This window comes from Carcharhinus amblyrhynchos, chromosome 3 (assembly GCF_965287045.1).
Source record: "Carcharhinus amblyrhynchos chromosome 3, sCarAmb.v2.hapA, whole genome shotgun sequence".
Taxonomy (NCBI): domain Eukaryota; kingdom Metazoa; phylum Chordata; class Chondrichthyes; order Carcharhiniformes; family Carcharhinidae; genus Carcharhinus; species Carcharhinus amblyrhynchos.
This window is the reverse complement of record NC_137326.1, coordinates 116,422,370-116,448,151: the sequence shown is the minus strand read 5'-3', so window position 1 is coordinate 116,448,151 and position 25,782 is coordinate 116,422,370. Positions and strand designations below refer to the sequence as shown.

The window sequence follows — 25,782 nt, the reverse complement described above, 5'->3', positions numbered from 1 at the left end:
CATCCTACCGTACTCCCCTCTATTCAAACAAAGGACGCGTGTCCGGGAACCCACTTTCTCCTCCTCCATCTGCACCAGAAACTCCACCATACAATGATCACTCTCCCCAAGAGGATCCTTCACCACAAGGTCCCTAATTCTACCCGCCTCATAGGAAGAGGCTGGCTAGGGTGAACGTTGGTCCTTTAGAGGATGAGAAAGGGGACCTAGTGGTAGGGGATGGGGATATGGCTAAGGTCTTGAATAACTTTTTTGTTTCTGTCTTCACGGAGGAGGACGTGAATAATTTGCCGGGTGTTAGCGATGGAAAGGTGGTAGGAATGGAGGGTCTTAATGACATTACTGTTACTAGAGAGGTGGTGCGCGACAGACTGGAGGGGCTGATTGTGGACAAGTCCCCAGGACCGGATGGAATGCATCCGAGGGTTCTGAAAGAAATGGCGGAGGTGATAGTGGATGCCTTGGTGGTTATTTTCCAGACGTCGCTGGATTCCGGGGAAGTGCCGGAGGATTGGAAAACGGCTAATGTTACGCCGTTGTTTAAGAAGGGTGCCAGGCAAAAGGCGGGGAATTACAGGCCGGTTAGTTTAACGTCTGTGGTAGGTAAAATGTTAGAATCCGTCATTAAGGAGGAAATTGCGAGGCATCTTGAAGGGAATTGCTTGATAGGGCAGACGCAACACGGTTTCATTAAAGGGAAGTCGTGTCTGACAAATTTACTGGAGTTCTATGAGGATGTGTCTAGGGCGGTGGATAGAGGAGAGCCGGTGGATGTGGTCTTTCTGGATTTTCAGAAGGCGTTTGATAAGGTACCTCACAAGAGGTTACTGCAGAAGGTCAGAGGACATGGAGTTGGGGGTAGGGTGTTAGCGTGGATAGAGGATTGGTTGTCAAATAGGAGGCAGAGAGTGGGGGTCAATGGGTGCTATTCGGATTGGCGGTTGGTGACTAGTGGGGTGCCCCAGGGGTCGGTGCTGGGGCCTCAGCTATTTACCATTTATATAGATGATCTGGAGGAGGGAACCGAGTGTAGGGTGTCGAAATTTGCTGATGACACCAAGATTGGGGGAAAGGCAAATTGTGCGGAGGGTGTGGAGAGTCTGCAGAAGGATCTAGATAGGCTGGGCGAATGGGCCAGGAAATGGCAAATGGAATTTAATGTTGGCAAGTGTGAGGTGGTCCACTTTGGTAGGAAGAATGGTAGGAAGGACTATTACTTACGTGGCGAAAAACTGCAGCAGGCGACGGTGCAGAGGGACCTCGGAGTCCTTGTGCATGAGTCGCAAAAACCCAGCCTGCAAGTGCAGCAGGTGGTCAGGAAGGCGAATGGGATGCTGGCCTTCATAGCGAGGGGGATTGAATATAAAAGTAGGGAGGTCTTGCTGCAGCTGTATAGGGCATTGGTGAGGCCGCAGCTGGAGTACTGTGTGCAGTTTTGGGCGCCGCACCTGCGCAAGGATATTTTGGCCCTGGAGGGAGTGCAGAGGAGGTTTACTAGGCTGATACCGGAGTTGAGGGGGTTGAGCTATGAGGAGAGGCTGAATAAACTAGGCTTGTACTCGTTAGAGTTTAGAAGAATGAGGGGAGATCTCATTGAGACGTATAAGATGATGAATGGGATGGATAGGATAGAGGTGGAAAGACTCTTCCCGCTCAAAAAAGACAGTAGGACTAAGGGGCACAGCCTCAAGATAAAAGGGGGGCGGTTTAGAACGGAGTTGAGGAGGAACTTCTTCCCTCGAAGGGTGGTGAATCTCTGGAATTCTCTGCCCATTGAAGTGGTGGAGGCTGCCTCGCTAAATATTTTTAAGAAGCGGGTTGATGGGTTTTTGATAAGAGAGGGGGTTAAGGGTTATGGGGAGAGGGCGGGAAAGTGGAACTGAGCCACGACAGATCAGCCATGATCTTATTGAATGGCGGGGCAGGCTCGAAGGGCCAGATGGCCTACTCCTGCTCCTATTTCTTATGTTCTTATGTTCTTATGTTCTTATTACATAGCACCAGATCCAAGATAGCTCGCTCCCTCATCGGCTCCAACACACACTGTTCCAGGGAACTATCCTGGCAGCATTCCAAGAACTCTTCCTCGAGCCCCCCGCGTCCAACATGGGTCGACCAATCAATATGCAGATTGAAATCCCCCATAACTACGGCCGTCCCATTCCTGCACGCCGCACTTATTTGCGCGTTAACAGCCCGTCCCACCTCCAGATCATTATTCGGGGGCCTATAGACGACACCCACCAGCGTCTTCCTCCCTTTGCTGTTCCTAATCTCCACCCACAACGATTCCACCCTCTGCTCCTTGGCTCCAATATCATCCCTTGCTACCACCGTGATGCTATCCTTAATCAGCAGAGCTACGCCCCCCCCTTTTCCCTCCTGCCTATCCTTCCTAAACACTTGATAGCCCTGTACATTCAGCTCCCAGTCCCTGTCACCCTGCAGCCACGTCTCTGTAATGGCCACCAGATCGTATCCATTTGTGTCGATCTGCGCCACCAGCTCATCCACTTTATTCCGAATGCTTCGTGCATTCAGATAAAGCGCTTTCATCCCAGCCTTCACCTGGACCCTATTTGCCGTAACGCCACCAACCATACTCACGCCCCCTACTCCCTCTATTATTGGGACATCCTCGGCCTCTTCCCTTACCTGTACCCTCTCAACTTTAGGCCTCGTAACATCACTTACCCTCGCACCCTCCCCCCCACTAATTAGTTTAAAGCCTTGTCTACAGTCCTCTTTACTCGATTTGCCAGCACTCTGGTCCCAGCACAGTTCAGACCAACCCCATCCCGCCCGAACAGATCCCACCTACCCCAATACTGGTGCCAATGCCCCATAAATTCAAACCCATTCCTGCCACACCAATCCCTGAGCCACCCATTCACTTCCTTGTTTCATGTTTCTCCCTTTGCTACTGGCTAGTACACATTCTCCTTTCAACTGGGACTAAGTCTGTTTGTCTAGGTCTGGGATTTCCTCCTGTCTACAATAAATGCTGTTGAATCAAAAAAGTGAAAAAACACTAGCACAGCAAACTACACAAAAACCAAGCTAAACTCTCCCTTCCTCAACAATTTATGCCTCAACTGCAGCTGACCAAATGTAACTTACTGAATCTCAGCATACAAGTGGGAGTAGGTCACTCCTGTGAAGCACCATTGAAAAAGGTGCTATACAAGTACAAGTTGTTGTTTTGAAGCAATCCCAATAGCACAATGTCATATGTCACCACATGCTCCAAAACAACTTTGTTTCTTGTTGCTGTAATAATTCATGATCAAATACATTGCAGCATTATATTAGGCCAAAATACTTGGCCTACCCACGGGTGTTGATCGATACATAGAAAATAGGAGCAGAAGGCCATTGGGCCTTTCAAGCCTGCTCCACCATTATGATCCAACTTCCAATACATGCTGACTCCACTTGTGATATTGGACGGCACGTGGCATAGTGGTTAGCACTGCAGCCTCACAGCGCCAGGAACTTGGGTTCAATTTCTGGCTCAGGTCACTGTCTGTGCGGAGTTTGCATGTTCTCCCTGTGTCTGTGTGGGTTTCCTCCAGATGTTCCGATTTCCTCCCACAGTTCAAAGACACGTTGGTCAGATGGATTGGTTATGCTAAATTCTCCCTCAGTGTACCCGAACAGGTGCCGGAGTGTGGGACTAGGGGATTTTCACAGTAAATGTAAATCTACTTGTGACTAATAAACAAACTTTACTTTGAATATTATTTGTATAGAGTTTGACCACCTTTCACCATTACTTTTTCCTCACGCATTTCCCATTACATTTACAAACCAAGCACTTATAAAATTTAAAATCTATGAACAGTGAATTCTGGCAATTCTAAAATCTTATTTTCAGAAACCCTTATTATGTTTAGGATCACCTTATTCAAAGTCCAAAGGTCTCTTACGGACAGAAAACAAGTCAATATTTGTTTTATTATACACACACAGTCAAAACTTACTTTAGAAACAGGGCAAAGGGAAAAAGCTGACAGAGGAAGCAATGAAATAGTTCTATAGAACTATACAACCTTTGTGTCATATTTGACCTTCAAGTTGCTCTTCCAAGCTTATATCATTGTGCGGAGGGTATGGAGAGTCTGCAGAAGGATCTAGATAGGCTGGGTGAATGAGCCAGGAACTGGCAAATGGAATTTAATGTTGGCAAATGTGAGGTTGTCCACTTTGGTAGGAATAATGGTAGGAAGGAATATTACTTACGTGGTGAAAAACTGCAGCATGCGACGGTGCAGAGGGACCTCGGGGTCCTTGTGCATGAGTCGCAAAAACCCAGCCTGCAGGTGCAGCAGGTGGTCAGGAAGGGCAAATGGGATGCTGGCCTTCATAGCGAGGGGGATTGAATATAAAAGTAGGGAGGTCTTGCTGCAGCTGTACAGGGCACTGGTGAGGCCACAGCTGGAGTAGTGTGTGCAGTTTTGGTCGCCGCACTTACGCAAGGATATTTTGGCCTTGGAGGGACTGCAGAGGAGGTTTACTAGGCTGATTCCGGAGTTGAGGGGGTTGAACTATGAGGAGAGGCTGAATAAACTAGGCTTGTACTCGTTAGAGTTTAGAAGAATGAGGGGAGATCTCATTGAGACGTATAAGATGTTGAATGGGATGGATAGGATAGAGGTGGAGAGGCTCTTCCCGCTCAGAAAGGACAGTAGGACTAGAGGGCACAGTCTCAGGATAAAGGGGGGGCGGCTTAGAACGGAGTTGAGGAGGAACTTCTTCACTCAAAGGGTGGCGAATCTCTGGAATTCTCTGCCCGTTGAAGTGGTGGAGGCTGCCTCGCTAAATATTTTTAAGACGCGGGTTGATAGGTTTTTGATAGGCAAGGGGATTAAGGGTTATGGGGAGAGGGCGGGAATGTGGAACTGAGCCACGACAGATCAGCCACGATCTTACTGAATGGCGGGGCAGGCTCGAGGGGCTAGATGGCCTACTCCTGCTCCTATCTCTTATGTTCTTATGTTATGTTTATATCTGATCCATCACAAAGATCTCTTATTTCTACCTCATTGCGTTGCTCAGGTCTGCCCCTGCCTTAGTTTATCTGCTGTTGAAGCCCTCCACAAGTCTGAGCTTATCGAAAACTCTGCTATTCATATCCTAACTTGCACAAAGTTCCATTCACCTATACCACTGTGCTCACTCACCTACGAGTCCCGGTTAAGTAGAGTTATTATTAAAATTTTCATCCTAATTTTCAAGTCTCTCAACTCTCTCATCCTTCCTAGGTCTAATCTTCATCAGCCATATAATCCTCAAAGATCATTATGTCTCTCCAATTTTGCCCTCTTGGACATTCCCATTTTATCATTCCACCACTGGCATCAAGCCTTCAATTGCCAAAGCCCTAATCTCTGAAATTTCCTCTTTAAACCTTTCCAAACTTCCACTTTGCATTGCCTCCTTTAAGATGGTCCTTTAAACCTACCAGTAACATAGTTTTAGGCCTTCCCCAATATGTCCTCCTGTGGCTTAATATCAAATTGTGTTTTATTACACTCCTGTGAAGCACCATTGAAAAAGGTGCTATACAAGTACAAGTTGTTGTTTTGAAGTAATCCCAACAGCACAATGTCATATGTCACCACATGCTCCGAAACAACTTTGTTTCTTGTTGCTGACATAATTCATGATCAAATACATTGCAGCATTATATTAGGTCAAAATACTTGGCCTACCCACGGGTGTTGATCGATACATAGAAAATAGGAGCAGAAGGCCATTGGGCCTTTCAAGCCTGCTCCACCATTATGATCATGACTGATCATCCAAATCAATAACCTGATGCTTTCCCCCACCATCCTATGATCCCCTTCACCTCACGTGCTACATCTAACTGCTTCTTGAAAACATTGTTTTGTCCTCAACTACTTATTGTGGTAGCAAATTCCATAGGCCGACCATTTTCTGGGTGAAAACATTTCTCCTCATCTCTGTCCTAAATAGTGTACCCTGTATCCTCAGACTGTGAGCCCTGGTTCTGGACACCCAACACCTTCAGGAACATCCTCCTTGTATCTACCCTGTCTAGTCCTGCTTGAATTTTATAGGTTTCTATGAAATTCCCCCCTCATTCTTCTGAACTCCAGCAAATATAGTCCTAACCAAATCAATCTCTCCTCACATGTCAGTCCTGCCATGCCAAGAACCAGTCTGGTAAATCTTCTCTACACTCTCTCTAGAACAAGACCAAAACTGCACACAATATTCCAGGTGTGACATCACCAAGGCCCTGTATAATTGCATCAAGATATCCTTGCTATACTCAAATCCACCTGCTACGAAGGCCAACATACCATTTGCCTGTTTTTTAAAACTACCTGCTGCACCTGCATGCTTACCTTCAGTGACTGGTGTATGCGGACACATAGGTCTCGTATTCTCCTCTCTTAATTTATGGCTATTCAGATAGTAATCTGCCTTTCTTTTTTGCTACAAAAGTGAATAACCTCATTTATCCAAATTATACCTGCATCTACCAATCACTTATCCAAATCACACTGAAGCATCTCTGCATCCTCCTCACAGCTCCCCTTCCCACCCAGCTTTGTGTCATCTGCAAGTTTGGAGATATTTTATTTAATTCCTTCATCTAAATCATTAATCATAGAATCACAGAACCATATAGTGCAGAAGAGGTCCTTCAGTCCATTGAGTCCACACCAACATATTAGAAATATCTGAACTCCCACCTAATTCCATCTGCTAGCACTTGGCCCTGAATGTTATGATGTGCCAAGTGTTCATTCAGATATATTTTAAAGGATGTGAAGCAACCCATCTCTACTACCCTCCCAAGCAGCACATTCCAGACTACCCCCACCCTTGGGTAAAAAGGTTTTTCCTCATATCCTCCCTAAACCTCCCGCCCCTCATCTTGAACCTATGTCCCCTTGTGACTGACCCATCAACTAAAGATAATAGCTGCTCCTTATCCGCTCTGTCCATGTCTCTCATAATCTTGTACATCTCAATCAGGTCACCCTTTGGTCTTCTCTCCTCCAGCAAAAACAACCAAAGTTCACACAACCTCTCTTCATTACTTAGGCGTTCCATCCCAGGCAGCATCCTGATGAACCTCCTCTGCACCCTCTCCAGTGCAATCACATCCTTCCGGTAATGTGGCGACCAGAATTGCACATAGATTCCAGCTGTGGCCTCAAAGTTCTATATAGCACCAACATGACTTCCCTGCTTCTGTAGTCTACGCCTCGACTGATAATCACCAGGTACACGGTGCACACTCTTGCGACTCGGCCAACGTTGTCTACCTGATACATTGCAAGAAAGGATGTCCTGAAGCATGGTACACTGGGGAGACCACGCAGATGCTAAGACAACGGATGAATGAACATTGCTCGACAATCACCTGGCAAGACTGTTCCCTTCCTGTTGGCGAACACTTCAGTGGTCACGGGCATTCGGCCTCTGACCTTCAGGTAAGCATTCTCCAAGATGGCCTTCACAACATACGACAGCGCAGAGTCGCTGAGCAGAGACTGACAGCCAAGTTCCGCACACGAGGATGGTCTCAACAGGGATCTTGGGTTCACGTCGCACCATCTGTAACCCCCATGACTTGCCTGGGTTTGCAAAACCTCACTTACTGTACTGTCTGGAGACAATACACATCTTTTTAACCTGTGATCAGTGCTCCTTCCACTCACATTGTCGGCCACTTTAAGACTTGAATAGCAGGTTAGGTGTAAAGACTCGCAATCTAATCAGTAATCTGTAAACTGTCTATGCTTTATATGCTCTGTCTGAGGCCAGAATCTCCATTCACCTGGAACAGCCTGCTCCAGCTTAATATTTACTATACTTTCTCAGAGGACAGAAGACTGAGGAAAGTTGGCATGTCTGCTATGACTCTCGCCAACTTTTACAGATAAAGTCATAGAGGTTTACAGCATGGAAACAGGCCCTTCAGCCTAACTTGTCCATGCCGCCTTTTTTTTAAACCCCTAAGGAAATCCCAATTGCCTGTATTTGGCCCATATCCCTCTATACCCATCATACCCATGTAACTATTTAAATGCTTTTTAAAAGATAAAATTGTGTCCGCCCCTACTACTACCTCTGGCAGCTTGTTCCAGACACTCACCACCCTCTGTGTGAAAAAATTGCCCCTCTGGACAATTTGTATTTCTCCCCTCCACCTTGCCCTCTAGTTTTATGCTCCTCTACCTTTGGGAAAAGATATTGACTATCTACCTTGTCTATGCCCCTCATTATTTTATAGACCTCTAAGGTCACCTCTCAGCCTCCTATGCTCTAGAGAAAAAAGTCCCAGTCTATTCAGCCTCTCCTTATAACTCCACCATAGCACCATTCTTTCTGGTTGTATCACAGTTCAGTATGGCTCCTACTCTGTCCAAGACCACAAGAAATTATAAAGGGTTGTGAACGAAGCCCAGTCCATTACTCGAACCAGCCTCCCATCCACTGACACTATGTACTATTCCTGCTAATTCAGAAAAGCAGCCAGCATAATTAAGTACACCACGCACCCCAGAAATACTCTCTTCCACCTCCTTCCGTCGAGAAAAAGATACAAAAGTCTGAGGTCAGGTACCAACTGACCCAAGACCAGTTTCTTCCTTGCTGCCATCAGACTTGTGAATGGACCTACCTCACATTAAGTTGATCTTTCTCTACACCCTGGCTATGAATGTAACACTACATTCTGCACTCTCTTCTTTCCTTCTCTATGTGCAGTATGCTTTGTCAGTATAGCACGCAAGAAACAATACTTTTCACCGTATACCAATACGTGAGAAAAATAAATCAAATCAAAAAAATTACAGCACAGATTATCCTCTCTGACACGGAGCAGTAAAAAGTTAGAAATGTAAAGGGATTTGAGCAAATGAAAGGGTGTAGGATACATATCTAACGTTTCCCAGTTTTGATGAAAGGGCAAAGGCATGAAACATTAACTCTATTGCTCTTTCCACAAATACTGTTATACATGTGGAGTAGTATTTCCTGCATTTTCTGTTTTTATTTCAGATTTCCAGCAACTGCAGCATTTCGCTTTTATGAAACAACCTTAGCTTAATCAGCCTCTTAAAATTTAGTAATTTTTAAAACCTGAATTGTCATGGACAAATCAACATTTAACTCAAAATGTTCTTTCCACTTTGTGAAAAATCCCACCATGGGGTGACCTGAAACTTTTGAGTTGAGAACATACCCAAGATCAGGATGGTTTCGTCACTTCTAATCTCCTCCTTCAACAAATGCTCAAAGCGGGAAAATGCCCCAAACCACTCAAAGGTCTCTTCATGGCGATAGCGTTCATCCCAGTAATCCTGATCCTTATATCGCAAGTTACTACTTGGCAAATGATCCATTTTCTAAAGGAATCTTCAGGTGGTTAGAAGTTTGTTCAGCTTTGATTCTTAAACCAAAACTTGGACTCTAATGTCCCAATCCAAGTTGGATCAGGTCCCTTTTTCTTATTATCCCAGCCCAGGACGTGTCAATCCCCTTTTCTTGCACTTAGCCTTGAAGTAGTTTCCCCACCTGACTATAAGGTTGTATTTGATGTCTGTTACTGTTGGTCTACCCAGGATGTATCTGGCCCTTTTCTCTCATGTACTCAAAGTCAATTTTTTTGCTCTCACTCGTGTTATTTCTAGGTCAAGGGCCCCTTTCATTCTGGTCAAGCTGTACTCTGGTCTCCTGTAATCCTATATCATTGTATCAAATCCCTTTAAAGGAAAATAACAGGTTACACTTTGGTATTGCCACAGGTGTAGACACAGGTTGTTCTGTCTCTGCTGTTTGCCCTAGTTCAGTTGTCCTGACGTCCCAGCTCACACTCCAGTGACTCTCAATGTGTGGTTCACTGGTTCTCACACTCCAGTGGGGCTCACACTCCAGTGGGGCTCACACTCCAGTGGTTCTCAATCCAGTGGGGCTCACACTCCAGTGGTTCTCAATCCAGTGGGGCTCACACTCCAGTGGTTCTCAATCCAGTGGGGCTCACACTCCAGTGGTTCTCAATCCAGTGGGGCTCACACTCCAGTGGTTCTCCCTCTCCTCAGTCTGTGGCATATGGATCCTCCCGGAGTTTGCAATGCCTGTGAATTGAGACAGGATGCGGAACCAGCCCGAGTAGAGCTTGCAATGCCTGTGAATTGGTAACAGCCCGGGTAGAGTTTGCAGTGCCTGTAATTGGGGCAGATTGCAGGACCAGCCCGAGTCGGGTTTGCAGTGCCTGTAATTGGGGCAGATTGCAGGACCAGCCCGAGTCGGGTTTGCAGTGCCTGTAATTGGGGCAGCTTCACTGACCACCTCGCGCTCCGACCGTTACCGAACTCCAACAGGCGGAAAGTTCGAAGATTTAGAACCTGGCGCCAGCCAATCCCATTGCGCTCACCGGAGTCCTTCCCAAACCGTGTCCGCTGGAAACCGGCGGCGAACAACAACAGTTCCCACCCCAGCCTGCAGCTCCAATCCATCCTGGTGAAAGTATTCCACACACTATATCCACACACAGTATTTTGTTCTGTTATTTACCAGCAACACAACCAGGAGGGAAAACTAGTAACAATAGATTTCCGAGACCTGGAATTCTTAGACTTGTTTTCTAAAAAACAGTTTTTTTTAAAGGTTATTTTATTAGTATCACAAGTTGGCTTACATTAACACTGCATTGAAGTTACTGTGGAAAATCCCCTAGTCGGCTCCTGTTCGGATATACTGAGGGAGAGTTTAGCATAGCCAATACACCTAACCAGCGCATCTTTCAAACTGTGGGAGAAAACTGGAGAACCCAGAGGAAACCCACGCAAACAAAGAACATAGGAACAGCATAGGAACAGACCCTTCATCCCTCCAAGCCTGTGCAGAAGGGTTAAACACAGGGAGAATGTGCAGACTCCACACAGACAGTGACCCAAGCTGGGAATCGAGCAAGATTTTGGACAAAGGAATAATATTTAAGAATACCTCTTGATTTTCCTTTCCTATTGTAAAAATTAAAACACAGGAATAGCATTTGTTCATAAATGGTATTTTTTCTTCACTTGTGAAGTAGTGCTAATTCAATGTTCTGGTGATTGATCTGAAATGTTACCTCCATTACAACCCTCTCCTCCCTCCTCCCCCCCAACCCCAGCCTTCTTCTTTACATTTTAAATTATGAACTTGCAATAAAACATGTCAAAGATTGGACAAGGAGACTCAAGCTAATATCCATTACCTTAAAACCTAAAACTAATGTGTTTTTGGGATAAGTCAGCACAACTTGTAAATGTCATAGTATAAACAACAGTAAAGAACTGAACAAAGATTAAATAGCAAGTCTGGAGTTGGCTTAACAGTTCCTTCAGCTCAATGATAGTAAACTGCTGTATTTCTTTTTAAAAGAGATCAGATATTTTCCTTCCTGGTTGTGTTATTGGTTGGAAAAGCAGTCAGTATAATCAAGGACCTTACCCACCCCACATGATCTCTTCCACCTTCTTCTGTTGGGAAAAAGATACAAAAGTCTGAGATCACATACTAACTGACTCAAGAACAGCTTCTTCCCTGCTGCCATCAAAGTTTTGAATGGACCTACCTTATATTAAACTGATCTTTCTTACGCCTTGGCTATGACTAACACTACATTCTGCACCTTCTCCTTTCCTTCTCCCCTCTGTACTCTATGAATGGCATGCTTTGCCTATATAGCATGCAAGAAACAATACTTTTCATTGCATCTCAATACAAAGGACAATAATAAATCAAATCAATTCAAATCACAAAACCTACATATGCACAACTTGTAATTGTCCTAATACAAAAAACTGAACAATGATCAGATAATACGTCTGGAGTTGGTGTTAACAGTTCCTTCAGTTCAATGATAGGGAGCTACTTTTTGTTTGGTGCTGGCTTTGGCTTGGGTGGACACAGTAATAAGTCTCACAACTCTTTCATGCAGCAGCAGTCCGAAAGCTCCTGATTCCAACTAAATCTGTTGGACTTTAACCCGGTTGTTGTGAGACTTCTTACTGTACTTTTTTGGGAAAGGAGATCACCTTTTTTCCTTCCTGGTTGTGTAAATGGTAGATAATAGAACAAACTTGGTGTAATGTGTATAGATGTGAAATATGCTTTTGTACGTTTGGAGACAAAGATGTTTTATTAAAAAAAAACATAGGAGCAATTGGCAACTGGAGTGTCAGTGATTAGCCCGAGAGGGTTTGAGTGGAGGGCGGTGTCTGTGGGTCGAGTAGGTGAAAGGGCGAAGGTGAGAGGTGAAAGTGTCAGCCTTCCCCCCGGATTCAGTTGGAGCCGCTCATTTACAGTCCACGCTGCTGGTTGATGGATGGGGAGGAGAGATGCTGAAAGCCGCCAGCTGGAAGTCGAAGAGCCGCCCGGCTCCCCCGGGCCCGGGCCGGAGCCGCGGCCCCAGTTACTTGGGGAGCCTGTGGCAGGAGAAGCGCTGGATTTTATTCAGGCCGCAGTACACGCTGCCGGTGGCCGCCTGCCTGTGGCTGGCCGAGATCTGTGTCAACCTGTGGGTCATTCGGAAGGTGCCTTGTGAGTACACACACACAGCGGGTTAGCCTCGGTACCTGACATGAAATCAAGCACATGCTGAAAGGAGACATTGTCTTCCCCGGTGGACGTGGCACTGGGAATGTAAAGGATAGATTTGGGTTCGTGAAATAGTTCATCACGTCGAAACAGTGTGAGCATAGACTCCCCACAGTGCCGGAGGCCCATCGATTATCAGACCAGTCCTGACCTTACTGTATGGCAGAGCAGACTCGATGGGCTGAATGGAGTGACTCTCTGACAGAGTAACTTGCCCTGGACCTCTTCCCCACCCTATCCCTATTTGGGGTGGCAGAGCAGCTAGCACCGATTTCTCACAGTGCCAGGGACCCAGGTTCAATTCTGGCGTCGGGTCAATGTCTTTGTGGAGTTTGCACGTCCTCTGTGTGTCTGGGTGGGTTTCCTCTGGGGCTCCAGTTTCCTCCCAAAGTCCAAGCTTGTGTGGGTTAGGTCGATTGGCCATGCTAAATTGTATCCTTGTGTTGGGGGATTAGCAGAGTAAATTTCTGATGTTATGTGAATAGGGTCAGTGTGGGATTTTGTTCAGTACAGATCCAATGGGCCAAATGGCCTCCTTCTGCACTGTAGGGATTCTATGGATAACATAGGAACACAGGGATAAGGAGCAGAAGTAGGCAAATTCAACCTTTCAAGCCTGCTCCACCATTCAATCAGATCATGGCTGATTGCTCCCCTGTCTCAAATTCACCTCCTCACCTGTTCCTCCTATACCCTTATCCTTTTTTTAATTAGAAATATACCTATCTCCTACTTGAAACCATTCAACAATTCAAACTCCATCCCCACCATGGGGCAGTGAGTTCCTCAAGTTCACCACTCTCAGCGAGAAGTAGCTCCCTTCATCTCAGTTTTAAATCTACCATCCCTCAATCTATACCTGTGACTTCTTGCTCTACATTGTCCCATAAGAGGAAACATTTGGTCTACATTTACTTTATTAATTCCTTTTAAAATTTTATATACTTTGATCAAATCCCGTCTCATCCTTCTAAACTCCAGCGAGTATAAGTTCACATATTTCCCATGACTAATTCCCCTAACCTACACATCTTGGGACACTAAGGGGCAATTTAACATAGTCAATCCACCCAACCTGCATCTCTTTCAGATGGTGGGAGGAAACCAGAACACCCAAGGAAACCCACACAGATACAGGTAAAATGTACAAACTTCACACAGACAATGACTGAAGGCTGGAATTGAACCCAAGTCTGGAGCTGTGAGGCAACAGTGGCAAAGCAGGTCAGCTTTATAGAACCTTAGTTAGGCCGCACTTGGAATATAGTGTTCAATTCTAGTCGCCACTCTACCAGAAGGATGTGGAGTCTTTGGAGAAGGTACAGAAAAGATTTACCAGGATGTTGCCTGGTATAGAGGGCATTAGCTATGAAGAGAGGTTGGAGAAACTTGGTTTGTTCTCACTGGAGCGATGGAGGTTGAGGGGAGACCTGACTGAAGTCTACAGGATTATGAGAGGCATGGACAGAGTGGATAGCCGGAAGCTTTTTCCCAGGATGAAAGAGTACAAGGGGGCATAGGTTTAAAGTGCGACGGGCAAGGTTTAAAGGAAATGTATGAGGTAGATTTTTTACACAGAGAATGGTGGATGCCTGGAACTCGTTGCCGGGGGAGGTAGTGAAAGCAGGTATGGTAGTGACTTTTAAAGGGCATCTTGACAAGTACATGAATAGGATGGGAATAGAGGGATATGGTGCCCAGACCAAGCATGGTCGGTGCAGGCTTGGAGGGCCGAAGGACCTGTTCCTGTGCTGTAATTTTCTTTGTTCTTTTGTTCAGTGTTAACCACTATGCTACCATACTGCCCATGATGCACTGAGTAATACATACGCTGATATTCGATACCATGGAATGGGGAGATGATGCTCAGTTTTCAGTCTCAGCTACAGAATAGGCTGGAGGTAATCACTGATCACTCTGGCACCTTCTAACAGGGGAAACAGTAAGATAATCCATCGCAAATGTTAATTGACATCTCTCGGTAATCACCAGATAGGCAATTTATAGAGATTGGAAGTAGGCAGGCACTCTGTCTATTTTCTGCAGCAAAAATGTGCGGTTAATATACTGAAACCAAGCAATGTTACCATTTAACATTAAGCAATGTTAATAAGACCATAAGATGTAGGAGCAGAAGTAGGCCATTCAGCACATTGAGTCTGCTCTGCCTTTCAATTAGATCATGACTGATCTGATAATCCACAACACCACTTTCCTGCCTTGTGTGTCGGCACGGTGGCACAGCGGTTAGTACTGCTGCTTCACAGCGCCAGGGAGCAGGTTCGATTCCTGGGTTGGGTGACTGTGCGGAGTCTGCATGGTTTTCCTTCGGATGCTCTGGTTTCCTCTCACAGTCCAAACGACGTGCTAGTTAGGCACAATAGCTATGCTAAATTCTCCCTCAGCATATCCGCACAAGTGCTGGAATGTGGCGACTAGGGGATTTTCACAGAAACTTCATTGCAGTGTTACTATAAGCCCACTTGCGATACTAATAAGTAAATTTAAGTGTTAGTGGACTGTCCAAATGTGAAGGAATCGACAATAACCTGGCAGCCAAAACTTGCATTTTCAATAAGCAATTACTGAATTTTCCTGTTCTGCCCGTCCCGGGCGTCACCTGATGGAGGGGAACCTCAAACACTTGTGAGTTTACTATCAAATAAATCAGTTGAACTTAAACCTGGTGTTGTCAGACTTCTTACTGTGAGGCAACAGTGATAACCACTGTGCCACCATACATTCAAAACTAAAGAGCACGGCCTCATAACAAGATGCAAATTATTTACATATATATCCTTTTCTTAAAGGAAGCTTTATTAAAACTATGTAATTATTAAAGTTATTGGAGTTGTTTTACTCTGGGATTAATAGCCAAATTTCAGTTTGTTTGTAGATAGGGATTCAAAAGGAAACATGTAGGGAAACAGGTGGGGGATTCCAGAAACAAGAGGGAATAATAAAATTAGAGTGAGATCATTTAGGAATTAAATCAAGAAGCACCCTTTCAAATGGAAGTCACTGGAAACCTGGAACAGTCTCTCTCCCCATCAAATCAAAAAATGATGTAGCTACTGAGACAGTGAAGTTTTTAAGACTGAGGTCAATATACTTTTGCAGGTAAAGGTAAATTAAAGTTTATTTATTCTCACAAGTAAGGCTTACATTGACACTGCAATGAAGTTACTGTGAAAATCCCCTATCAATGGAATCAATCCAGATAGCAATGGAAATGGAATAAAGGGTTAATAGAGTTGAGATACAGATCAGCTGACAAAGTGGTTCAAATCATTGACTGCAGTAGAGCTCCCCTGTGAATTAAGTACAGCACAATTCCCTGGAATGCTGCTGTGAAGATGTTTCAATGCATTTCCCACACTTGCAGATGGGCAGTACAAACACACAGATCAAGGGATAAGAGAGTGAGAATTCTGTTAACCACAAGCAATAACAGCAGGTGTGGATTTTGGCTGGTGTTACCATTTAAATGTACCTCATTAGTAATTAATCATTATAATAGATAAGCATATAGAGGCTACAACTGATTAACTATATTCACCTGACACAAATGAAGTAATCAGAACTTAGTTGCAATTGAATATCAATGACTTCAGAACAAATGTACCCTTGTGATTGGTATATGCAAATCACTTGTAAGATGAGCAAAAAATATACCTATCCATGCCATGTGTCACTTAGTAAGTCTGTACGCCACCTGGTGGGCAGCAGACTTCCTTGCTATAGCATGAGTAAAGGTTGACTTAAAACTCCAAAAGCTTTGTCTCAAGGTGGAAGTACCCATTTTGTTGGATAGCAGCGAATTTCCACCTCAGCACTGTTTTCATTGAGCGGTGAAACATACTCTGGGAGCTGAATGGCTTAATCTGTCCAGTCTTCCAAATTATCAGATAAATCTTTACCTTAGAAATCACGCACACTCCATTTGTTTCTGTTTTAGAAAAAAAAACCCTCATGACTCCAGGCAGGTAGAGGAAACAAGGACAGCATTCTTTTAAAAGTTCATACATTTCTGGAAACAAGGGTTTTTGAGATGTCAAATGACATGTTAGCTTGCTGATATCACAGAATTGATAATTATCAATCTTGTGTTTTACATATGTGCTTATGACAAAAGGTTTTCAAGTTAAGCAGCAACAAGTGATGACACACTGGATGCCAATTCTTCTGTTGATTCTGCAAGTTGTGTCTGAATTCTTTTGAGGTAGAAATATATCTGAACTTTCAGAAGATATTTGGCAAAGTGGCACACAAAGTGCTAACTTACAAAAGAGAGGAAAACTAGTCTAGGAATCAAGGGGAAAATGGGTGCTCTGGATATAAAAGCAGCTCGGTGGTGGATGGAACTTTTCCAGACAGAGAGAGGTGACTTGCAATGATGGTCTCAGATTTGGGTCTATTACTCGTAATTCTTATAATTGTCCCAGAAGCATGTGTGGAAGTGGCATTATAAAGTTTGCAGATGGTATGAAACTTGGCAAAGTTGTCAGTCAGTCTGAAGATAGTTAAAGGTTTTAGGGTGGCTTGGGATGATGAAACATGGCAGATACAGTTCCATGTGTGGTGTGACATGATGCATTTTGGGAGGGTGAGTACGGAAAAGCAATGTATATATAGGGCGCAAGTTTAAGGAGTATAGATGAGCAGAGAGACCTTGGTGTTTGTATATATAAATCCTCAAACATTGGAGGGCAAATTGATGATGTGGTTCAACAAACATTGGTTACTTGGGTTTATGGATAGAGAGTTGAGTATCAATTCATAGAATGGTTACAGTAGGGACAGCAGCTGTTCAGTTGTCTGTGCCAGCTCTCTACCTGTAAGTAGTATGTTGTGGATTTTATAATGATTTTATAAAGTGCTGCCACCCTGAAATATTGCAGCCACAAAATGCCTATAATGGAGTTTACACAGGCTAAATTATCTTTTGGGAAAATTAAAACAATTTGAATTAGTAATTTCAGTATTTGGATATCTTTACTGCATTTGATGTTTGTTTGCATAAAAATACCATGTTTAGATTTTTTACCGTGAATTCTTGGATATGGATGTAGCTAAGCATCAGATCCCATACCCTTGATTTTTATGGGTAGCAACATTTGGGATGGATGGGGTGTGGGCAGGTGGGAAAAGCCCATGGTGTATTGAGTATAGAGTCCCAGGCCATTTTAACTTCCAATCTTTAGTTCAGCAAGCCATCAGAAACCAACCAGTGGGCAAAAGTGAGAAATGAGCATGCCAGTGAGCCTTAGGATGCCAGGGACTCAAAGGAACTGTCCTTGGCATAAACTCAGCATTAGATAAGGACTTTGACAACCTATGGCAGTGAGTAGAGGTAGGGGCAAGGTTTTAAATGCCCAAATGCATGTCTTGCAGCCTGGTTGCAAGACATGAGGCACACATGGTCTTCTTTCTCCAGCCTTTCAAGAAGTGTTCGCAAGAGTAATTTAACAAAATGTACCTTGGCCTCTTCAGCCAGTTGCACCTCCTGATGTGGCTACAGTTAGAGTGCCTCACCTGACCTCTTCTTTAAATTTAAATTGCAATTGTGACTTTTGACTGTAAAGTAGCCTGCAGCAGGAGCCCTAACCAAAGATGAAATTGTGCTGGATTACACCAGTGTGACCTCAGGCCACTAAATGGACTCAGCCAGTAACTCTCCCATTCACTATTTTCATTGCATGGTGTAGGGGCTAAAATCAAGGCCATATGAATCTTGGAGGTAGGTGTAAAATAGGGCAAATTAGGTTCAATTGAAAAATGCAAAATATAAATGAGTTGATCTTGTTTAGTCAGAAATCATTGTTGGTTTTTCTATGGCGATTTTCTATTTTATTCTCTTTTTAGCATTGCTCTTGTTAACCTTCGATAAACTATTGCAATGATCCACGTTCAGAGAGAGAGGAGAAAAAGATTGCAATGTTGTTCTGTTAACTGATCAATTATATTGATAACTAATGTGAAGTTCCTATCCACACTAAGTCATTCTCCTGGTTGGTCAGTATAGTAAACCACACTGGTTCTTCCTAAACCAGTGATAAACAATCTAGGTTAGTGAGTATGTCGCATGAGTGGCCTTCCTTCATTTCTGTGGGCCGCAAGATTGAAATCAGACTTGTTCACTAACCATCACCCTGTGAATCAGATTGAACACATTACATACACGCGAAATATTTTATGAGTTGTAGAACATGCTTAACCATTCATATATTAATTGAGCTACCAACTTTAAATGGTGTATACAAAATAAGTACGCTTTGGTTACAGAGGGACTGCATGGTTCTCACAGTCAGTGCTGTGTGTAGTCAGTGTGCCCCTTTCTTCACATGCCTTTTCTTTATCTGTGTATCCTGTTAGTCATTAAGGTAGGAAGAAAACTACGCGGATGGAAACCAGCAGAATTTGGCAACCCTGCATGTGGACAACGATCAAAAAGATGTCTTGTGGACCATGCTCTGAATCCTGATGGGTTGCATGCAGCCCCACAAGCTGCAGGTTTCCCATCACTGTCCTTAAACAGAGTGTGAAAATATCGCAGAGCAATTGGGCATCTTTCTTTTCCTATGGGAAAAGTTCCTGGCTGCTACTTTGCAACTGCCCCTGTTCTGCTAAGAGCCATTGACCTGAAATGTTAACCCTCCACAGCTGCTCCCAGATTTGCTGAGTACTTCCAGCATTTTCTGTTTTTATTTCAGATTCCTGCATCCTTAGGATTTTATTTTTATAAAAACATCAAAAATAATTTGAGTCTAAATGTTTCCTGTACTTTCAGACACGGAAATTGACTGGAAAGCCTATATGGATGAGGTGGAAGGTGTGATTAATGGAACATATGATTACACCAAGTTGAAAGGAGATACAGGCCCTCTTGTGTAAGTATTGGGCACCAGGTCCCTACATTACAGCCAATTGTCTGATCAAACAACTAAAACAGCCTGCACCCTCTGATTTTGAAATTGTATATATCATTACAGTTTTTATTTAGTGTACAAATGAAGAGAGAAATTTTGCAAATGTATTGGAACACAGTATTGACAATTACTATTTTGTGGGCTCATGGATTTCTACTATTTCCTGGGAGATTACATTCAAATTGTTGCCCTTTGTTTCTTTCAAATTTGGCCTTGCTTTTTGTTATATGAATGCAAGTTCTTATTAGAGATGAAGATCTGTTGATTTTCCTGGTGATAATCCAGTATCATTTATGAGTCTTTCAATGCTTTTGGTAATTGTCAGAGTACATTTGTGAGACAATTGTTCTTATGTCAAGGAGAGTAACTCAGGCTAAGGTGTGATCCCATAGGCATCACTAGCCCATTATACCCCCTACAATAACCATTCTTTATATGTCACCCTAAGTCAGTATCAGCTGGAAAAACGAACTGCAGCTATTGTTAGAGCTGTAATTGCCCATTTTCTACATACGAGGTTTACCACAGTGACAATAGATGGTGCAGAATGATGTGACTAATTTTGGTAACAAATTTTCACCATAGTTAAAATCAGCTAACTGATAGGATGGGTAGTATTACCATCAGATTGTTAGTTTGTCAGATTGTGTTTGCTACATGATATAGTTTGAAGATGCACATGGATATCAAAGTGTCTATGAATGAATATAGAGCAACACACAGGTAATTATGCAATTACTGAGATCAACCTATAGGACACTAATACACTGTGCTATTCTTTCTCTGCACAGTTATCCCGCTGGGTTTGTTTATATCTTTATGGTGCTGTATTACGTCACAGATCATGGAGCAAACATCCAAATTGGACAGTACATGTTTGCTGTCTTCTACCTCATTACTCTGCTGCTGGTCTTCAGGATTTACAATCAAACAAAAAAGGTGAGTAACATCCTGTATCTGTGTAGATTGGAAACAGACAATGATTTTTATGCAAATATTTGATCGACTTAGCTTCCATGTTATCATGTGCACGTCCATCTTACAAAGTAGACATTTAAAAAATATTAAAAGATTGTGAGGGCAATTCTTCCATCCTACTGCGCTGCTTTTGTAGTCCAATGGGCCAGAAGATTCGAGCAGAGGCTGTTTTGCAGGCTCCCTGCTGAGTGCCACAGTCTCCACAAGTCTTTGAGTGCCAGATTTCAGCATGTATGTGAAAAATAATGCTGTGTCTTAGGATAATGCCACTAATGGTCAGTATGTAGATGAGATATAAGAGAGAGGGGTGGTCTAGGATAGATCACCATCCATGACACCTTTGGCAAGAAGAGAAGCCACTGCAAGTGATTCTTTAGTTATGATTAGATAGCTGAGAATGGAACCAGATGAGGGCACCCCACTTAAACCGATGACAGTGATGAAGTGGCATCACCTCTCAATGACTCCCTTGTTGCTAAGTTATCAATCTGCTTATTAAATATTGGGAAGACTGATGCCATCGTTTTTGGACTCCACTCTAAACTCTGCCTCCTGTCCCTGACAGCAGCCTAAGGTTACACCAGTCTGTTCATAAGCTTAGTAGCACATTTGATCCCAAGACAAACATGCCTATTTCCACCTCACAACATCACCCAACTTTACCCTGTTTCAGCTGATCTGCTACTGAAACCCTTATCCATGTAATTGTTACTCTTAGGCTTGACAATTCCAGAGCATTCCTGGCTGGTCTACCCTTTGTAAATTTTAGGTAATCCAAAACTCTACTGCCCATGTCTTCATTCTCATTAAGTCTTGTTCCTTTATTATCCCTGTGCTGGCTGACCTGCTCTTGATCAGATTGGCATTGGCTGCCACTCAAGCAATGTCTTAACTTTAAAAGACTCATCCTTATCTTCAAATCCCTACATGGCCTTGCCCCTCCCTATTTCAGCTATCTTGGCAATCTCTTCCAAACACACAACCTGCCACAATATCTTTGCTTGTCCAATTCTGGCTTGTTGTGCATTCCCTGATTAGAATAGTTTTACCATCAGTGGCTGTGCCTTCAATTGCACAGGCCCCAGGCTCTGGAATTCTCTCCCTACACCTTTCCACCTCTTTATCTTACTTTCCTCTTTTCTTAAACTTGCTTCTTTGATCAAGCTTTTGACCATCTGACCTCAGATCTATTTATGTGGCTCAGTGTCATATTTAGTTTATAATGCTCCCTTGAAACACCTTGGGACTTTCATTGTGTTAAAGGTGCTATCTAAATAGGAAAATTGTCATTTTGAAATTGCGTCATCTCATTCAGTGGTATATATCCTGGCCTTTTGAATTCCAGGATTTATTGACTATATCTTTGTCAGCACTGCTGTTGAATCTGGTACCCCATCCATTGGTGATCTCTGAGTTCGCTGATCCTTCTCAATGCATATCTGCAGCTTTGGAAGGCTGTGGAGAACATCACATCTGCTGAACTTGAATTTGTATTCACACTGCATCCATCTGTGTACAGTACTGGTTGGTCATGGCGGGGGGAGGGGGATGTCCTGGCCGTGTGTAGGAACAATGTATAACACTCAAAATGAAAACCTTGATTAAAATCAGGGTTGTTGCAGCCGGTTGATGTGTCAAAGGGTGAATCAATCATCACTGGGTTGATGTTGCACATCACCTAGCAGGTGTCTCAAAGTGACATTGGCAAAGGCTGGCAGTTGGTCACCTGATGTTTTCTCAGTTGCTGAATAGTAGATGGGATTTTGTGCTAATTTGATCACCTCTGCTTTCTCACGTTTATTGGTGGCTTTTCTACTGACAAGGGGAGTTTGGGGTTCCATTGGATGAATGTTTAGTAATGAATTCCACAAAATGTTTCACTTGCAGTGGACAGTGTCTGCTCTTCAAATATTAAAGCTCAAGTTCACACACTTTCCAACATTTGTTTTCTAGGTTCCGCCATTTGTCTTTTTCTTCATGTGCTGTGCCTCCTATCGGATCCACTCTATTTTCATCCTTCGACTCTTTAATGACCCGATTGCCATGATGATCCTCTACATGGCTGTGAACCTCTTTTTGAGCAATCATTGGTCACTGGGCTGCTGTTTCTTTAGGCAAGTGCTGTAATAAGCAAGAACTCTGTTGACGATATTATTACGTTATGGAAATGGCTAAAAACTTGCAAATCTATAAAAAAAAGTTAGGAAAAAAATGGAATATTGACCAAGCCTTTTCCATCCTGACAAAAATGCAGCCTAAGTATATTCCTCCCTTCACCCCTTACAGCCATGCAATCTCCTAGGCAAGGCACACCAATTTAGAAAAAATATCTATGCCAAAGTCTTGTTGCTGTTCTCACCGGCAGGATTTTATGGTCCCACCGACAACCCGCACCCCTGCTATGGATTTTCCAACAATGAGGGGTGCGCTCATCAGGAAACCCCATTGACAATGGTGGGACCATAAGATAGATCATAGAACAGTACAGCACAGTGCTGGCCCTTCGGCCCTCAATGTTGTGGCGAGCTATGTCCGAACCCAAGATCAAGCTATCCCACTTCCTATCATTCTAGTGTGCTCCATGTGCTTATCCAATAACCGCTTGAAAGTGCCTAAAGTGTCCGATTCCACTATCACAGCAGCAGTGCATTCCACATCCCAACCACTCTCTGAATAAAGAACCTCCCTCAGACATCCCTCCTATATCTCCCACCATGAACCTTATAAGTATGCTCCCTAGTAACAGCTACATCCACCCGAGGAAATAGTCTCTGAACGTCCACTCCATCTATCCCCCTCATCATCTTATAAACTTCTATTAAGTCGCCTCTCATCCTCCTCCGCTTCGAAGAGAAAAGCCCCAGCTCCCTCAACCTTTCCTCATTAGACCTTCCTCCAAACCATGCAGCATCCTGGTAAATCTCCCCTGCACTCTATCCAATGCTTCCACAGCCTTCTTATAGTGAGGTGACCAGAACTGCACACAATATTCCAAATGTGGTCTCACCAAAGTCCTGTATAGATTTACCACCAGTGAGCAGTGCGCTGCCTCCTGCCATCGCAAAACATGCCATGGAGAGGGAGAAAAATCCCGCCTTAAAGAAATTTTAAAGGTATTGATGACTAACAATCTTTGTTCACCTACCGACTTATGCCTTCCATTCACAGAAAAACCTATACCCAGTTCAAAGATGTGTGGGTTAGGTTGATTGGCCATGCTAAATTGACCATAGTTTTGGGGAGATTAGTAGGTAAATATATGGGATAGGATGGGATTGTTGTTGGCCTCCTTCTGTGCTATAAGAATTCTATGATTCTATAGGGAACCCACACACACATTGCAGGCTGATCCAACCATTAGCAATGTTCTGCAAAGAGGCATTTTCTGTTTAATTTAAATCTGTACTTCTGAAGCTTGGAATGATTCCCTCTAATCCTTCCCTCTCCATCTAGTTTTAATCTACCACTTGGACTGAATGTAATCCCTTCCTTATTTTAAAGACCTTAATCGTATCCCTTTGAATTCTATCAATCTCCAAAGTAAAATGCACCAATTATTTATGTCTGTCCCATTAATTTAAGCTAAATATCTTTGAGTGATCCTCCACTGTCAATTTTTCAAGGCCCCAACATCCCTCATTCAGCAGAAAGCAAAGCCCGTAACATGAACATATAGTTAATCTGGTTTGTTGGTGTTGATTGAGGAATCGGCTTTGGCCAAGACAGCAAAAAATCTCCCCTCTTGCAAAACTGTCATGGGATCTTTTATACCCACTAGCTACAATTGTTGACCATAAGACCGTTCTAACGAAAGGTCACCAATCTGAAATGTTAAATATGTTTCTCTCTCCACAATTGATGTCTGATGTGCTGAACATTTTGGCTTATAATACAGGAAATTCTGTTCCTTGGAATATATATTACATATGAACCCTAGCTCCTCAAACAATACAGCATTCCCCCAGGAGCCCATTGGAAGTATCAGCCTAGATTATGTGCTCATATTTGCAGTGGGACTTGAACCTGCAATGTTTTGACTCTAAGCCAAGACCGTGTTAAATTCATCCTTATGTTGTGTACTCTGAGTTGCAACACTACTCTGACATCTCCGTGAGGGTAAAAGGGCTATCTTTACAGACTATTTGAGGAACTGGTTACTTCTGGAGCAGCAGTTAATCACAGCCAGGCATAGCTGGCATATGTCCTCTTTGAGTGGCTCTTTAAGCTTGTAGGATTATCGATCCATTTGTAGTAGGCACTTGTCCAGAGCACAACATGAACGGAAATTTGACAAATATTGAAACTGAGTAGTTCCACGCAGAGATCAGAAGGAACTACGCAGAAAATAAATACAAAGAAAACATTGATGCAACAGGGAGAATGCTGGTGAGGTTTGAGATGACAAATTGGCTGCATTAGATCACAATGTGTGCTGACATTGGACTGATTTTGAACTGCCACAATGATTTTATCTTCTTTCTATGTCAAGATGGAAATGGGTCTGTTTCTGAATTTACTTGCAATTAAATCTACAGAGCATATATAAGACAAAAAAATGAAAAATAAACAATTCTCTGTCATCACTTTTTTCAAAAAACAAACCAGTGAAAGTAAAAATCAGGTGGGCTCTTTAACAATCAATCCATTCCACCCATGTAGTGAAGATAACAATTACTGTCCATTTATGTATCCAATTATTTTGCAAAGCAACGTTTAGTTAACATTCTGTTAGACGAAAAAATTTAAATTTTATCCTGTTTGTTCCCTGGGCAGTTTAGCTGTTTCGGTAAAGATGAACATTTTGCTCTTCGCTCCAGGACTACTGTTCCTTCTAATCTCTGAGTTTGGACTGGTGCGGACCATCCCAAAACTCGGGATCTGTGCTATGTTGCAGGTAAGTTAAATCTTAGATCTACAGTTTGTTTTGGAGTTGGAATGATCGTAAAATGTGAAAATCATATTAAGTATAAATGTTCAAATATCCAATTCACTGTGATTTCTATAGGCCACCAGATAACTATTAGGGAGGATAACCATTTGGCCTGTCTTGGTCCATCCTTCCAAAATGATTCAATGATTCCCATCCAGCCAATCACAATATCCATTTATTTGTCAAATTAGTCTTTTTTTCATTTGTTCAAGGGATGTGAGTCTTACTATCTAGGCCAATATTTAATACCCTGTAGGAATTTTTTTATAAACCTATGTGTTATGCTGGCTCTCATATGAGAGACTTCTCTTT

General features: G+C 43.3%; 2 protein-coding genes across 2 annotated transcripts in view; one reads left to right on the top strand and one right to left on the bottom strand.

Annotated features, from left to right (window-relative positions):
* Positions 1-10,422, bottom strand: part of ece2a (endothelin converting enzyme 2a) — a 286,954-nt gene extending 276,532 nt beyond the window's left edge. The window contains exon 1 of the mRNA XM_080185818.1: positions 9,233-10,422. Coding sequence (XP_080041944.1) covers positions 9,233-9,392 — 160 coding nt within the window. The 5' untranslated portion in view covers positions 9,393-10,422. The remainder of the gene's footprint in view (positions 1-9,232) is intronic.
* Positions 10,423-12,326: 1,904 nt separating this feature from the next.
* Positions 12,327-25,782, top strand: part of alg3 (ALG3 alpha-1,3- mannosyltransferase) — a 35,553-nt gene continuing 22,097 nt past the window's right edge. The window contains exons 1-5 of the mRNA XM_080185817.1: positions 12,327-12,576; positions 19,424-19,523; positions 20,354-20,501; positions 22,494-22,654; positions 25,314-25,434. Coding sequence (XP_080041943.1) covers positions 12,375-12,576; positions 19,424-19,523; positions 20,354-20,501; positions 22,494-22,654; positions 25,314-25,434 — 732 coding nt within the window. The 5' untranslated portion in view covers positions 12,327-12,374. The remainder of the gene's footprint in view (positions 12,577-19,423; positions 19,524-20,353; positions 20,502-22,493; positions 22,655-25,313; positions 25,435-25,782) is intronic.